Here is a 17,549-nt window from a genome sequence, read left to right on the forward strand (position 1 = left end):
CATCTGAATGTCTGTATGACAACGTTGCATTTCTAAAGGTCATGGTTAGGCTTTGTGGAATTTGTTTCGGCGGATAGCCGAGACTGTTTATTCTCTGGCGTTGGCGTTTTATGTTTCAGCGGTGGCGTATTGGAGCAACTGGTCAATTAGTTGGAAACTATTTTGACGTGTATGTCAAATTAACCTGTCAATCACCGAGTATTCTATGTGAACAGTCACAGGTGGGAGTTTGTTTGTATTGAATCGTGTACGTACACACATTCAGGCTCATTTTCGAAACCTGACACATTCCCAGAGTTCAAGAATACTAGTAATCAAAATATGAAAACCACAACGTCAAGGAAAGCGACACAAACACATGCAACGGCAAGTTGGGAAGGGGAGCGGTGAGGGGAGCGGGAAGGGGAGCGGTGAGGGGAGCGGGAAGGGGAGCGGTGAGGGGAGCGGGAATGGGAGCGGTGAGGGGAGCGGGAAGGGGAGCGGTGAGGGGAGCGGTGAGGGGAGCGGGGAGAGGAGCAGGGAGGGGAGCGGGAAGGGGAGCGGGGAGGGGAGCGGAGAGGGGAGCGGGAAGGGGAGCGGTGAGGGGAGCGGGAAGGGGAGCGGGAAGGGGAGCGGTGAGGGGAGCGGGAAGGGGAGCGGTGAGGGGAGCGGGGAGAGGAGCAGGGAGGGGAGCGGGAAGGGGAGCGGGGAGGGGAGCGGGAAGGGGAGCGGGGAGGGGAGCGGTGAGGGGAGCGGGGAGAGGAGCAGGGAGGGGAGCGGGAAGGGGAGCGGGGAGGGGAGCGGAGAGGGGAGCGGGAAGGGGAGCGGTGAGGGGAGCGGGAAGGGGAGCGGGAAGGGGAGCGGTGAGGGGAGCGGGAAGGGGAGCGGGGAGAGGAGCAGGGAGGGGAGCGGTGAGGGGAGCGGGAATGGGAGCGGTGAGGGGAGCGGGAAGGGGAGCGGGGAGAGGAGCGGTGAGAGGAGCGGGAAGGGGAGCGGGGAGAGGAGCAGGGAGGGGAGCGGGAATGGGAGCGGTGAGGGGAGCGGTGAGGGGAGCGGTGAGGGGAGCGGGAATGGGAGCGGTGAGGGGAGCGGGAAGGGGAGCGGTGAGGGGAGCGGTGAGGGGAGCGGTGAGGGGAGCGGGAATGGGAGCGGTGAGGGGAGCGGGAAGGGGAGCGGTGAGGGGAGCGGGAAGGGGAGCGGTGAGGGGAGCGGTGAGGGGAGCGGTGAGGGGAGCGGGAATGGGAGCGGTGAGGGGAGCGGGAAGGGGAGCGGTGAGGGGAGCGGGTTGAGGAGCGGGAAGGGGAGCGGGGAGAGGAGCAGGGAGGGGAGCGGGAATGGGAGCGGGAAGGGGAGCGGTGAGGGGAGCGGGAAGGGGAGCGGGAAGGGGAGCGGTGAGGGGAGCGGGAAGGGGAGCGGTGAGGGGAGCGGGGAGGGGAGCGGTGAGGGGAGCGGGGAGGGGAGCGGGAATGGGAGCGGTGAGGGGAGCGGGAAGGGGAGCGGTGAGGGGAGCGGGAAGGGGAGCGGGGAGAGGAGCAGGGAGGGGAGCGGTGAGGGGAGCGGGAATGGGAGCGGTGAGGGGAGCGGGAAGGGGAGCGGTGAGGGGAGCGGTGAGGGGAGCGGTGAGGGGAGCGGGAATGGGAGCGGTGAGGGGAGCGGGAAGGGGAGCGGTGAGGGGAGCGGGGAGAGGAGCGGGAAGGGGAGCGGGGAGAGGAGCAGGGAGGGGAGCGGGAATGGGAGCGGGAAGGGGAGCGGTGAGGGGAGCGGGAAGGGGAGCGGGAAGGGGAGCGGTGAGGGGAGCGGGAAGGGGAGCGGGAAGGGGAGCGGGGAGGGGAGCGGGAATGGGAGCGGTGAGGGGAGCGGGAAGGGGAGCGGTGAGGGGAGCGGGAAGGGGAGCGGGGAGAGGAGCAGGGAGGGGAGCGGTGAGGGGAGCGGGAATGGGAGCGGTGAGGGGAGCGGGAAGGGGAGCGGTGAGGGGAGCGGTGAGGGGAGCGGGGAGAGGAGCAGGGAGGGGAGCGGGAAGGGGAGCGGTGAGGGGAGCGGGAAGGGGAGCGGGGAGAGGAGCAGGGAGGGGAGCGGGGAGAGGAGCGGTGAGGGGAGCGGGAAGGGGAGCGGGGAGAGGAGCAGGGAGGGGAGCGGGAAGGGGAGCGGGGAGAGGAGCAGGGAGGGGAGCGGTGAGGGGAGCGGGAAGGGGAGCGGTGAGGGGAGCGGGAAGGGGAGCGGTGAGGGGAGCGGGAATGGGAGCGGTGAGGGGAGCGGGAAGGGGAGCGGTGAGGGGAGCGGGGAGAGGAGCGGGAAGGGGAGCGGGGAGAGGAGCAGGGAGGGGAGCGGGAATGGGAGCGGTGAGGGGAGCGGGAAGGGGAGCGGTGAGGGGAGCGGGAAGGGGAGCGGGAAGGGGAGCGGGGAGGGGAGCGGGAATGGGAGCGGTGAGGGGAGCGGGAAGGGGAGCGGTGAGGGGAGCGGAAAGGGGAGCGGGGAGAGGAGCAGGGAGGGGAGCGGGAAGGGGAGCGGGAAGGGGAGCGGTGAGGGGAGCGGGAATGGGAGCGGTGAGGGGAGCGGGAAGGGGAGCGGTGAGGGGAGCGGGGAGGGGAGCGGGAAGGGGAGCGGGGAGGGGAGCGGGAAGGGGAGCGGGGAGAGGAGCAGGGAGGGGAGCGGGAAGGGGAGCGGGGAGGGGAGCGGAGAGGGGAGCGGGAAGGGGAGCGGGGAGCGGGGAGGGGAGCGGGGAGAGGAGCGGGGAGGGGAGCGGGAAGGGGAGCGGGGAGGGGAGCGGGAAGGGGAGCGGGAAGGGGAGCGGGGAGGGGAGCGGGGAGGGGAGCGGGGAGAGGAGCGGTGAGGGGAGCGGTGAGGGGAGCGGGAAGGGGAGCGGGGAGGGGAGCGGGAAGGGGAGCGGGAAGGGGAGCGGTGAGGGGAGCGGGAAGGGGAGCGGGGAGAGGAGCAGGGAGGGGAGCGGGGAGGGGAGCGGGAAGGGGAGCGAGGAGGGGAGCACTGAGGGGAGCGAGGAGGGGAGCACTGAGGGGATCGGGGAGGAGAGCGGGAAGGGGATAGGGTGGGGAGCGGGAGGGGAGCGGGGAGGGGAGCGGGGAGGAGAGCGGGAAGGGGATAGGGTGGGGAGCGGGAGGGGAGCGGGGAAGGGAGCGGGAGGAGAGCGGGGAGGGGAGCGGGAGGAGAGCGGGAAGCGAAAAGGGGTTGGGAGCGGGGAGGGTAGCACTGAGGGGATCGGGGAGGAGAGCGGAAAGGGGACCGGGAGGAGAGCGGGAAGGGTAGCGAGGAGGGGATCGGGGAGGAGAGCGGTGAGGGGAGCGGGTTAGGGGAGCGGGAAGGTGAGCGGAAAGGGGAACGTGGGGAGAGCGGGAAGGGGAGCGGGGAGCTGAGCGGGGAGGGGAGCACGGAGGTGAGCAAGCGGGAAGGGGATCGGGGAGGACAGCGGGGAGGGGAGCGGGGAGGGGAGCAGTTGAGGGTTTAATACATTTATGTTAGGTCATACAGAATATATCTAATGGTCGCTCTCTTCATTATTACAATATAATTTTATTATATATTTATCTTAACGTCTATGTTATAATGGACGGCTCTTCTTCTCGATGCTCCTATTCGGTGCCAGTCTCCAAAGCAGCATTAAGCCCTAGTGCTGATAAATAATTTATGAATGAATGATTAATGACTCCCAACAATTGCTTCCTACAAATGAAAGAGGGTTGTCACGTAATACCCGCACACTTGCTTCTCCGTTTGTTACACCCCAAAATAATCTTGATCATCGGTTTTTTTTCTTTTGACTGAGATTAGACGATTGTTTGAAGTCGATCCAGTTATCCGCAAAGGGGGAATCCCGATTTCATATCTTCCCTGACATACAGAACAGTGAGTGAGTGAGTGAGTGAGTGAGTGAGTGAGTGAGTGAGTGAGTGACCTCCCAAGTCAAGGTGACACGCCGTTGCATTTGGCATTTGGCATTGTCTCGCAATACCGATTGTCATATCTCTCCCATTATTGAATGCAATCGTTCGGCCAGCTCATCTGCGTAGACAAGCTACATCCATGGGCACTTCCTTCCCTCTCAAATATAACGTCGTCCAACTTACGACGTCATCAAGCTGCGAGCGCGTGTTCAAATCTCCAGAAATGACGTCATGATAAAACATCTTTATCTTTAATGAACCACGCTTCGTTTTTCATTGTTCTTTGCGATTTATCGCGTAGGTATCGTATATCGTGCCATAAAAATGGTATTATGTCGACTACATTCAACTTCCTTTTCTCATAACCAGTTAGCTCGTCTCGGTCACAATAAAATACATTTGTGCAGCGTAATATTTATTTCTTTATTTTATTTGGACTGAAGTGCAATGGCCTGTAAAATCTCACACTTTAACGCGAAAGGGGAAGGTGATTTAAGCACGTGCTCTGTCACCGGACAAATAAACCGACAGACAAATGAAACACTTGAAAAGATTTAACCAAAAAACTATAAACGTCATCCAAACGTTACGTATACTAGGCAGAAAACAGTCGTCAAAACACTACAAACATAAGTTCCAAATCACCGACCCGTGAAGATTCCGGGGTAGAATAGGTCTTCAGCAACCCATGCTTGCCGTAAAAGGCGACTATGCCTGTCTAACGGGATCGGGTGGTCAGGCTCGCTGACTTGGTTGATACATGTCATCGATCCCAATTGCGTGGATCGATGCTCATGATATTAATCACTGAATTGTCTGGTCCAGACTCGATTATTTACAGACCGCCGTCATATAGCTGGAATATTGCTAAGTGCGGCGTTAAACAACAAACAAACAAACAAATCCAAATCACTACTCTGATGCCCATATCAAACACATCACTATCGAATGACCATTTCCTGTTTGTTTCATTTTTGCCACCATCAAAAACATGGGTATATAGTTTCTTTTGACCGACGGTCAAGTTGGACAAGAGTTCACATTCTGATTATGGATTTCGTCTCCTGTTGGTTTAATCCGGAAACCGAAAATAATGTGTGACCAAAGGGACTGGATCTCGCCAAGCTTGTGGTCGGGTGTAAGACATGTGGCGAGGCAGAACGTCTACTGTCTTTGATGTAATCCTTCTCGTGAAGACGCGCTAAACACCCCCGTGGCACAGCACGTTCGGGAGTCTTCCCTTCCGTCCTGCAGTCGTCCCTCCCCGCTACCGTACTACAGAATTAGATCTATACCGTTCAGTGCTCCAGGCACCACGGTCTTCATTGTATTCCGATCGATATCCGTGCATCGGGATGCTTGTAGCCTGCAACCAAGCTCCGCACACAGTTCGGTACTGACTCAACGGAGAATAGGTGGTTGAAGCAGTGCGTCGAGCTTGTTGGTCTATTCCTTGCTTGGAACCTGGGGTATATTTCTGTATGTAATGAACAGGGGATACCGCGGTTGAGACGATGATGGCTGCAACGATGGAGAGGAATGTGTTTGTGTTTTTTCTGATTGTCGGAGCAGTGACATGCGTGAGAGAAGGTAAGAATCGGCCATTATTGTAAAGGAAGTCAATGTCATTGATTTGAAATATGATAAACAAGAGGTAATATTGTGGACATTTGTTGTCATTCTCTATTACTGACGTGAACGTTTGATTGACATCAGATTAATTTACAGCTCTAACGCTGTGCAATGGAAAATTTCGTAACAAGACAATTTTAATAGTTGTGCGTGGAAAGACATTCGCTGGCCAACATTCAACAGATGCAGGAAGCTATTTACGTCAATAATACCTAAATGACGGGATGGTTTACCAACGCGTTTGACGTGTATTCTTTAAAAAATGAACACCTTTTGGCCCTGCGTTGATTTCATATGTACACAAACAACAAGTCAGCTTATCAGATCAAACAAGATGGGACCCATTTCCTGATTGGTTTATTGATGACCTTGACCTTTACGCTAAGGCTATTAGTAAGGTCGTGACAGGTCCACTTAATAGCTCCTGTTACGGGGAGAGAAGATGCATTTGTCACCTTAAGGAGATAATGCGAATTTAATAAGCACGAAGATATGCTAAACACCATGAAATTGATTGCTGAATTGCGCGTGTGTGTTATTCAACTCGCACTGAAAACCACTGTTGAGAGATGGGTTAAGTGTAAACATAGAAAATCGATGTGCTTTATATGCAAATGAAAGTTTCGACCGGCTTCAATGAGTATCTCTATTGACAACCAACGTGGTGAGATAGACGTGTTCTGTCATGGATAGTGGACATGTTGGATGCGGATTGTTAGGCTTGGGAATAGATCATGCACTGTCGTGATAGCTTAGTCTGCTTTCTGTTCCTTTCTTAACTGATGTCGCTGTGGCGTGTATCTATTTGTGCTCAATATCCCTGTCATTTTGAAACATCTCCAGAAATGTTTCTCGAAGGATTAATATTATATTGAACCATGGCAGACTGATCAAATAAGGCCAGACAGACAGTCTGTGGTCAATGTCCCCATCAACAGATGACACTGCTGTATCGGCAATGTTTCAACCTTTGCCAGACAAGCAATATAGTTGGTTTTGTGTTTTGTTCTTTATCGCCGCGATCAGAATATTCCAACTATATGACGGCGGTCTGTAAAAAATCCGGGGCAGCTGGGTAGCCTTGTGATTAAAGCGTTCGCTCGTCACGCCGAAGACCCGGGCTCGATTCCCACATGGGTACAATGTGTGAAGCCCATTTCTGGTGTCCCCCGCCGTATTATTGCTGGAATATTTCCAAAATGGCGAAAAGCCACACTCACTCACTCTATGATGTAAACATATAAAGAATTATAGAGTATTATCATGACGGGTGCCACCCGCGGGGCAGGATACACTCACCTTGTTTGCGAAAACCTGGTGTCATCACTATTTGATAGTGATTCATAAACGCATGCTATGGTCGTTATCGTACAATTGACTCTGCTTTTGGCAGTTATTTCTTATGATTATGGAAAATGGCTTTCTCGACTTTATTTAGGGGGCATGGGTGGCTCAGTCGTCTAAGGCGCCGCGATTCGCTGTGCAGAGTTGCGTCCCTTGGGCACGCCAGAAACCTATGATTGTGGGTTCGAATCCCGGTTCGCCCCGATTATGTTTCTAGGTTTGTCAGCACCATACCCGTGCTCGTGGGTTTCACCGAAGTGGTAAACGTCTGAGACCTGCATCACTTCGGGCTTTCCTCCCACATTAAGCTGACACGCCGTGATATCACTGGAATATTGTTAAAAGCGGCGTTAAACCCAACTCACTCACTCACGCACTCGATTTTATTTATATTATATTAGTTTTATAAACGTGAACAGCGACGTGGTTAATCTGGACCCCTGTGTCATTACTGCGGGACAAGTCTACATATACAAAGATGTACATCACTTCGAATCAACGATACGTTTATCTGGAGTATTAAACGACGACTTAATTAAGATTAACGGGATCGAAGTATATTCTGTTGTAACAAAAATATACCTCAGTTACAAAGCGTCTAATAGCTTCATCAATGATTTAATAGGTAAGATGGGGATTGAACAATTGGTCCCGAGCGGTGGAAGACACATTGAATAAGGCTAGCAGCTAGCGTGTCATTGTTCCCAGACAAACGTTGCTCATAATATCAATCATTAGTTTGAATGGATTCACCGTGTAGATCCGGGTAGAATAGGCCTTCAGCAACCCCTTCTTACCTTAAAAGGCGATCATGCTTGTCGTAACAGGCGACTAACGGGATTGGGGGGTCAGGCTCGCTGACCTGGTTGATGCATGTCATCGTATCCCAGTTGCGTGGACCAATGCTCATGATATCAATCACTGGGTGATTTAGTCCAGACTCGATTATTTACAGACCGCCGTCATATAGCTGGAATATTGCTTAGTGCGGCGTTTAACAAACAAACAAACAAACAACCCTGGCCGCCATTTTGTGTTTCCCAGTAATTTATCGTCAATAGTTACACCGTTGGTGTAATAATGTTGGTATATGTGCTCTGCAAGATATGCCCTTATTTTGTGTGATAGAATAGGAAATGTTCTTCGTTATGGCGATATGGATTTTTCCCCTCCAATCTTCATCGATAAATATGAGCCAGTCAGTGATATGACGTTGAAGACTGTTTAGAATATGTCAGCAAGTTTTTGAATAAGTAATGTGTTTTGTACGGAAAATCGATAATATTGTATTGTTGGGATCGTGATCGTTTCCCTTCATTGCTTAGCCGCTATTAAATTATGTATACAATGCTTGGCATATATCTGTTATATAGCATCTGTGCGCCAACGCGGCTTTCATATATGCGGCTGTCATATATTTACATATTTGTCAAGATCAAATTCATTTCTTTGAGTGGCATTTAGAAGTTGGAGTGATAAAGTAAGACGAGTTCTATGGATGAACAACTTCTTTATTACAATTGGTGCGACGTTTCGGTGTAGATCCTAACACCTTTATCAAGCAAGTGATGGATAGGGCTAAACAACATAGTTATATATACACTTATTGACATCTAGGTTGTTACAGTGACTAGTTCATGGGCACAGAGAGGTGATTAAGCTAATTGGAAGCCAGTGGATGACTGCTGAACACAGAGTATACTAGCAGAGTAAACAAGCTAACAGCCACCAGATCCGCAGACTGCTCAAACACCACGCCAACATTGATACAGTATTCCAGATAGGCAGGACAATCCAGAACATCCTCAGGGCCAATGGCAAGCCCCCTACATCTAAGAAAGAAGACCCAGCTGGAGCCGTATATCACATACAATGTGACTGTGGCGACTCTCATGTAGGAGAAACATCCAGGCCCCTACCCATTAGAATAAAAGAACACAAAAAATGACTCAAAATCAGCCATCTCCGACCACACCCAAACCCACCCCGATCACGATATCCAGTGGAACAACATCAAGATCCTGGCCAACAACCAATCAGACTACAAAATCAGGAAACTCCTAGAAGCCATCCACATCAAAAGGATCCAGCCAGCAATGAACAGAGACCAAGGCTATTACATCCCGCCTGCTTACCATCACCTAATTGCTCAATCCCTTTGTCCATCCAATTAATACAGTGGCTTCCATCATCTCCATCAGTTAGCTTGTTTACTCTGCTAGTATACTCTGTGTTCAGCAGTCATCCACTGGCTTCCAACTCGTCTTACTTTAACAAATTCATTATTTGTATATGCAATATATAAACAAAAATAAATTTTTATTCACGATAAATGAAAATGCTCATTGGTATATAGAAAGAAAAACCCCGTGAGGTCTAGCTGCATGAAGGTAATATGACGTTCAAGGCCATGTGATATGGTCCCAGTTTGATGATTATCGATTCTATAATCTGATATCGACATCCCGTCAGTCAGGAATCATGCATAACTCATTCATGCATGATTCCTAGGAAACTGTGTATATTTTACCAGAGTTTCTCCATGGCAGTATACTCTGTCTGAGCGGGATGTCCATGTTAAACTGCAGCATAGCTCAGTGGACTAGCACTATAAAGCCGGCATTAGTCCGGAGTAGTAGAACAAAATCATGTGACAACGATGTGGTGCAGGTGATCATAACGACAATATGACACACACCCCACATGCACAGACACACACGCACGCGCACACACACGCACGCACAAACATGCGCATACAGAGAGAAAGAGAGAGAGAGAGGGGGACACACACAGACATATATATACTCACAGACACGCACGCACGCACACAGATACTTACACATACATGTAGACAAACTAGACCAGTCCCCCCTCCCCCCCCCCCCCCCCTCCAAACACACACACAAACGTCGCCATGTAAGTGCACTAATCTTGAACGCGACGTTAGGCCCCATTTCACCCGCCCTCGCACATTGGCTATTGGATCCTGGTTCAATGGAATGGCTATTGTCGTCAAACTCATTACATTGAAACCTCACTAATCCGGACGGTTTTCGGTGAAATCGGACTACCAGATTGAAGAATCGCAAAGGCAGAGCGAGTCGGTTCTAAATGACGTTAACCCACGGGTATGGTGCTGACAAACCAAGAAACAAAACCAGTGCGGGTCCTGGATTCGAACCCGAGATCCTTGGACGGAAAAAGTACTCAACCTTCCACACTCAGTTGTGGCGCCCCCGATTCCTAGGCCGCATATATTATATAATACCAACACATCTACATAATACAAACTATCGACAATTTAAAATATTTTCGGAAATTGTAGGTCTAAATCCCTTTCTTCTTATACTCAGCTGAGACAGCAAAAATTGTTAACTGCATCTATACATCTATTTCGCCATGGCAAACAAAACATGTGCTAAATAAAATTTATACTGCTATATCAAATAAAGTAAAAGTTTTCTTTCAAGTTTTAATACAATTGAATAAATAGAAATAAAAGGAATGCAACATGAACGCATGTCACAGTTTGCGCTGAATTGAAAGAAAATATTCATATGCCAATAGTTGGGCGTCAAATCCCATTTAACCATGCCTTTAAGCCAGAAATTTGCAGTAAACACTTATGTTTGCTTGATAGTCAGAGACACATATAAGATCACATTGCATTACTTAAAACTTTATTTTCCCTGTCATGTTATTGTTTCCAAAGAAAACAGTCAATACCGTAATGACATGTCACCAAAATAGACATGAACGCACATAGTGCTATGAAATGGCAGCCAGTTGTGACGGTAGAACACAAATAACATTGGTTACCATCTAAATTCATTTTTACCAATCGATACTTCAGTGATCAATACACAAATGTCATGGTTTCATGTCCAACTACCAATTTTAAGGTGTCATCGTATTCATACAAAACCTGACAAGGCTTTCCAATTCGATTTTAAAAGCACCAGCAAATAGAAGCCGTGGCGTCATTACCCCCTGGCGCACTCCTGCTTCCAATTCGATTCATTTAAATTGGCCTCCGTCCACAAAGCGATCTCATCACTAAGTCCGTCTACTATGGGAGTTACGTTGGTATTAGCGCTAACATCGCTTTGTGGAGCGGGGCCAATTCTCATGCATTGAACTTGCGACACACGTGACCAGCAGTTCAGATTCCCACAGCTACAATTTGCTGTTGTGTCTTTTTAGTCACCCCCGAGTCGTCATATGGGTTGAAATCCCGTCTTTGGTCCTTGACCTGTGAACACCTCGTCCTTGACCTGTGAACACCTCGTCCTTGACCTGTGAACACCTCGTCCCTGGTCGTATTTAACTATGGTGTGTCCCTGCCCGGGGCTCTGTATGAAGGGAATAACACAAGGAATGGTCGACTCGGAGTATAGTGCGTGCACATCGCCATAAAGTGCAAAAATCTTGAACGCGACGTTAAGCCCCATTTCGCCTTACCTCACCATTGTGTTTCTCTTATACATGCAACATGCGCTGTAATACTGCTAGAGCGTTCTGTCCATAACTACCATTTTCTATGGCTCAAACTGAACAAACTGAATCAATGTGTACAATCTTTGTGGATGAGGTGTGCGGTAGCCTAGTGGTTAAAGTGTTCGCTCGTCACGTCGAAGACGCACGTTTTATTCCCTCATGGTTACAATGGACCGCCTCCGTGTTCTAGTGGTAGAGCGTCTGCCCGGAGAGCGGAAGGTCCGGGGTTCGATCCCCGGCCGCGTCATACCAAAAGACGTTAAAAGGTGGTACTTGTTGTTACCCTGTCGGCATTAAGGGGCTAAAACAAGGACTGGTCGGCTCGGAGTCAGTATACTGTGTTTGAGTGGGGTATTCATGTTAAACTGCGGCATGGTATCTCAGTGGGCTAGCACTATATAATTATATAAATCGGCATCAGTCCGGACTAGTACAAGCAGCCACACAAAGACACACACGTACATGCACGTCGTTATATAAGTGCAATAATCTTAGACGCGACGTTAAACCCCATTTCACCTCACCTCATTGTTACAATGCGAACCAAATGTCTGGCGTCCCCGTCCTGATATTGCGAGAACATTGCTAAAAGCGGCGTAAAACAATACTCATTCTCTCTTGGTGAGTGATAGGTTTTAGTGAGAATTGCGTGAATGACAGAATATGGCTTACTCCCTTGTCGGTATTATTCCTCCTGTGAGTAAATAATCGAATTCGGCCTCGGCAGCCATGACAATACCACCTAAACAATACCTTTACAAACCTCACAATATTTCTCACTGTATTCATAAAATGCCTCATCACTCAAAACAAACAGTCCCCTTAACATCTTCACAATCCTCCCTCCTATCATCTACAGTAACTACATTTCCCATCACCCTCAGACACAGCGTCCTCTATCATGCACTCATCCAGCGCATCCGCACTCCGCTGTAGTCTTTTGTGACATCATTTGTGATGCGTGGGATGTTATTCAATTCATGCTGATCAATACGCCTCCCCTTCTGCATCCACCTTATCCGAAACATGAAGCCTTTTATTGCACATTTCACTCACAACATCTTGTAAATCTATGATCATGTTGAGGTTTAGTGGACAATGATGGCACACCGAGCGGTAATCGATAGAGCATAACTGGACTGGTTGTACATCCGTCCCGCGAACCAAGTACAGGTCTTTTTTTTTGCCATACTTTGTTATCCACATTTTTTGTTTTCCCCGCCGTGATATTTGCTTGAATATTGCTTAAGGCGTCACTCACTCACTCACTCACTCACTCACTCACTCACTCACTCACTCACTCACTCACTCACTCGACCACCCACTCACTCAACCACTCAACTACTCACTCACTCAACCACTCACTCACTCACTCACTCACTCACTCACTCACTCACTCACTCACCCACTCACTCACTCACTCACCCACTCACTCACTCACTCACTCACTCACTCACTCACTCAACCACTCAGCCACTCACTCACTCAATCACTCACTCAACCACTCAATCACTCAATCACTCAATCACTCAACCACTCACTCAACCACTCACTCAACCACTCAACCACTCACTCAACCACTCAATCACTCACTCAACCACTCACTCAACCACTCACTCAACCACTCAACCACTCAACCACTCACTCAACCACTCACTCAACCACTCACTCAACCACTCACTCAACCACTCACTCAACCACTCACTCAACCACCCTCCTATCCATTCACTCACTCGACCACTCTCACACGTCCGAGTCAACCCTATTCAAGCTTTGGCCGAGACAAACCCGTCATTATATATAATATACTAGAAAGTCAACTCCGTGGCAGTGCGATGACACAAGATAACCCAGTCATCCAGCCCGACCCCCCCCCTTCGACTTAGTGATCTCTTGTACCGAGCAGTAGACTAATGGGACCTCTTCTAGCCAACAAAGACGTGCGGTCACCCACCGGTCACGTCCACGAGGGGCAGAATATTGTTTTAGCAAACAAAATCGGAAAGGAGTACCATCCAAATATTTTTTTTCAAGCGTTTCTTTTTGAAACTTAAAGACAAATCCCCCTCCTCATCAACCTCCTCAGAATATCAAATGGTTTGTTAATCATAAAATGTTTACTTTCGGCCAGATCACAGTATTTCATTCCCCATCAAATATGCACGGGGTTGGTAGAAGTGTGCACCACTCTGCATGGTTAGAATAGTGTCTCCTCGTGGAGGGCGTTACGGTTCAATTCTCAAACAATTGGTGAGTTAGTAAAAGCTTTCGAATAGTTTCGGGTAAAGTTAGAAATATACCCAAATATAGATAATATAAGTAACACAGAAATAGAAAAAAATATTTTTCGGGACATTTAGCAATTCAAAGTCCATAGTGTAATTTATGTTTTATAAAAAGACATGACGATATATACAATTTTCCAAAATAATTCCAGTTCGACAACTGCCCCACCACCACAATATCCTTCTCCGCATCGGGCATATTAAATTTGAATTGCAGCTATACGCCTCATTGCATTATACAGTGAAACCCCCTTAATCCGGACAGTACACTTCTAAGTGAATTCGTACTGATTTACAAATTTTACAATAAACGAATTATGGAAAATATGAAGAAATTTCCTCTGTGTGTGTATGTTATTGTTGTTGTTGTTGTTGTTGTTGTTGTTTGATGCGGCTATCAGAAATATTTCAGCTATATAACGGCAGTGTGTTAATAATCACGTCTAAACCAGACGATCCAGTGATCGATATTGTGAACAACGATCCACGCCGTCGCGTACCAATCAACCAGGTCACCGTACCTGTCCACCACATCAATTTGGTCGCCTCTGACGACCAACATAGGTTGCTGGGGCCATAGTCAATCCCGAAATCCCCACGCGAGGGTGCTGTTGTATATATGCTGACGCTCTAACAGTCAGTGTTCGGTATGCTGAGTTTCCGGTATAGCAGGGTCCGGATTAACGAGGTGCCACCACATCAAAACAAACCATACTAATTTAAATTTCCTTTGGAAAACGATCTAACCAATATCCCTTACGAGTTCGCTCTGTTCTCCTCACCAGCCCTTATGCTGCATAATCATCAGTAATTACAAACGCCTACTGCGCATGCCATTTATGTTCGACGCCCACATTGTATTACCGCGAGTAAATAACAAAGAGGGACATGTGATAATGTTAGCAGATGTTCCTGTAAACGAGATGTTTCACGTCCCGCGACGCCAGCCGAACCAATACAATAGCGACCACAACAAACGATTCCCTTGGCCCATTACACTTCGCAGCGCCGCCTAGCGACGGTCTCTAACGGTAACTATAGCGCCCTCTATCGATACACTGGCAACCTATATCCCAGTGTATTGATTGGCTGACGCCGGTCTGTGACATTCTGACCCCCGCGCTGACCTGTTTGTACAAGCTCATTGAGAGCGCGGGAGAACAGGAAGTGTTCTTGATGAAATAGAGCATCCTTAATTTCACCAGCCACCGTGTCAATAGGTGTTACTGTATCGAGCTGGCGGTCTCATTTTCAGCAACAGCGGAAGCATCCTTTCATACCAGCTTAGCAGTTATTTAAGTTGCAGATAATCTGCCGTGTCAATAGTTGCCAGTGTCTCAAACTCGTGTACTATTTCACTGGGAAAATTTAAGCGTCACGCCTTTTTGGAAATATATGCATTGGAATAAGCAAATGTTATAAGAACACTCTCTGTTTCACCAAACTTTGTTTATTTTGTTTTTGTTTAACGTCGCACTCAGCAATATTCCACCTTTATGGCGACGATCTGTAAATAATCGAGTCAGGACCAGACAATCAAGTGGGTTACATCATGAGCACCGAGACACGCAGTTGGGATACGATGACACGCATCAACCAAGTCAGCGAGCCTGATCACCCGACCCCGTTGGTGGCCTCTTACGACAAGCATGGGTTGCTGAAGAACTTTTCTAATCCGGATCTTCACGGGTTGGATGGTCACAAGGACTGGGTCATATCATATGATGAGAGGGGGCACGGGTGGCCCAGTCGTCTAAGGCGCCGCGATTCGCTGTGCAGAGTTGTGTCCCTTGGGTACGCCAGAAACCTATGCTTGTGGGTTCGAATCCCGGTTCGCCCCAATTATGTTTCTAGGTTTGTCAGCACCATACCCGTGCTCGTGGGTTTCACCGAAGTGGTGAGACCTGCATCACTTCGGGCTTTCTTCCCACATTAAGCTGACACGCCGTGATATAACTGGAATAATGTTAAAAGCGGCGTTAAACCTCACTCACTCACTCATATGATGAGAACGAATAGCATGAAGCAGTTGGAAGAGAAGTCAGTTAACTATTCCCGTAGAACGGTCACGAAAAGATGTAATTCAATAATATATTTCGATTTCTGTATTGCAATGAAAGTTTTGAGGGCAAAAACTTTGCATTTCGTCCCCGTGTAAATGTAGCATATGAGTGAGTGAGTATGGTTTTACGTCATTCCAGAAATGGGCTTCACACATTGCACCCATGTGGGAATAGAACACGGGCCTTCGGCGTGACGAGCGAACGCTTAACCACCAGACCAGTGTTAGTAAGACATTTCAGATAGTCTATCGGATCGACAGCCGTCAATGTCAATGTGAGGTGAGGTGAAATTGGGTTTAACGTCGCGTCCAAGATTATTGCACTTATATAACGACGTGCATGTACGTGTGTGTGTTTGTGTGGCTGCTTGTACTAGTCCGGACTGATGCCGATTTATAGTGCTAGCCCACTGATATACCATGCCGCAGTTTAACATGAATACCCCACTCAGACACAGTATACTGACTCCGAGCCGACCAGTCCTTGTTTTAGCCCCTTAATGCCGAGCGCCAGACAGGGTAACAACAAGTACCATCTTTTAACGTCTTTTGGTATGACGCGGCCGGGGATCGAACCCCGGACCTTCCGCTCTCCGGGCGGACGCTCTACCACTAGACCACGGAGGCGGTCAATGTCAATGTAATACCAACACTAGATTTGTTCAATACTGTCCCGTGAGATTTGGCAACACCTCCAGTAGCCTGTGCGTCTTGCACTGACGTGATTCCAGTGTACAACTGTCCCGCAGTAGCACCTGTCTGTAACCATGCTAGATTCAAGGTTGAATAGGCCGAGTGCCCCAAGAGTCGACTAATTAGGTTCAAGTGATTACGGGCGTTCCCTGACGTGAATCCCAGCGCTTGGCATTAAATATTGATTGGAAACTGGTTCCAATAAATGCTGGCAAGAATTATTTTCACAAGAAGCACGATGGGTCGCTGGAGATACTGGATGTCATGATACTGGACCTCCCCCACACTCGCGCACGCACGCACGCACGCACGCACGCACGCACGCACGCACGCACGCACGCACGCACGCACACACACACACACACACACACTCGCACGCACACTACCACCACCACAGCTTAACACCCACACCCACCCAAACACCACACACACTCGCACACACACTCGCACGCACACTCGCACGCACACACACACACACACACACACACACACACACACACACACACACACACACACACACACACACACACACACACACACACACACACACACACACACACACACACACACCACCATAGCTTAACACCCACACCCATCCAATCACCACACACACACACACACGCACACGCACGCACACGCACGCACGCACACGCACACACAAACACAAACAAAAACGAGCCGTACCCCTACAATCAGATATGCTCGGTTAAGGTAAGCTAAACTGCTCTAGGTGTTCAGTTTCGGGGTAATTCGTCACATTACTATGTTCACGTCGGTGACAGCTTCGGCATTTCCCAGCAGGGTAGATAGCTAAAAGTGCCCATTCAGAAACGAGTATCTTAATGCAAGGTGAGATAATGGAATTAAATTGTGTAAAGAAGCCTTGACGACAGTTTTCAGCCATCTTGGTGACACAAGTAGAAACGATTGGCGAACTAGGCGTGGGGCTTCTTTGCGGAGTTGCCTCCCATTGGGTGTCAGAAACCCTGAGTATGTTTGTAGACATGCCAGCGTCACACCCATGCTCGTGGGTTTCACCAAAGTGTTAAACGTTTGTTTGATACCACATTCTTACTCGTCAGTGTACGTAAGGCAACTATAGTGCTAAGGTCATTAAAGTAACACCCTGCTTATCCGGAACCCCTTCAGAGCGGACGTTCG

At 49.4% G+C, this 17,549-nt stretch overlaps 2 protein-coding genes across 2 annotated transcripts in view; one reads left to right on the forward strand and one right to left on the reverse strand.

Annotated features, from left to right (window-relative positions):
• Nucleotides 1-5,201, reverse strand: part of LOC125381439 (serine/arginine repetitive matrix protein 5-like) — a 44,103-nt gene extending 38,902 nt beyond the window's left edge. The window contains exons 1-2 of the mRNA XM_048397973.1: nt 5,171-5,201; nt 357-3,343 (exon numbers count right to left, since the gene is read on the reverse strand). Coding sequence (XP_048253930.1) covers nt 357-3,343; nt 5,171-5,201 — 3,018 coding nt within the window. The remainder of the gene's footprint in view (nt 1-356; nt 3,344-5,170) is intronic.
• Nucleotides 5,202-5,218: 17 nt separating this feature from the next.
• The window catches only part of LOC125381543 (ephrin type-B receptor 1-A-like), a 43,866-nt gene continuing 31,535 nt past the window's right edge, over nt 5,219-17,549 (forward strand). Inside the window, exon 1 of the mRNA XM_048398472.1 lies at nt 5,219-5,465. Within this exon, the coding sequence (XP_048254429.1) occupies nt 5,390-5,465 (76 nt within the window). The 5' untranslated portion in view covers nt 5,219-5,389. The remainder of the gene's footprint in view (nt 5,466-17,549) is intronic.

The sequence above is a fragment of the Haliotis rufescens genome, unplaced genomic scaffold, assembly GCF_023055435.1.
Source record: "Haliotis rufescens isolate VD_foot unplaced genomic scaffold, xgHalRufe1.0.p SCAF_18, whole genome shotgun sequence".
In the NCBI taxonomy this organism is placed as follows: Eukaryota; Metazoa; Mollusca; class Gastropoda; order Lepetellida; family Haliotidae; genus Haliotis; species Haliotis rufescens.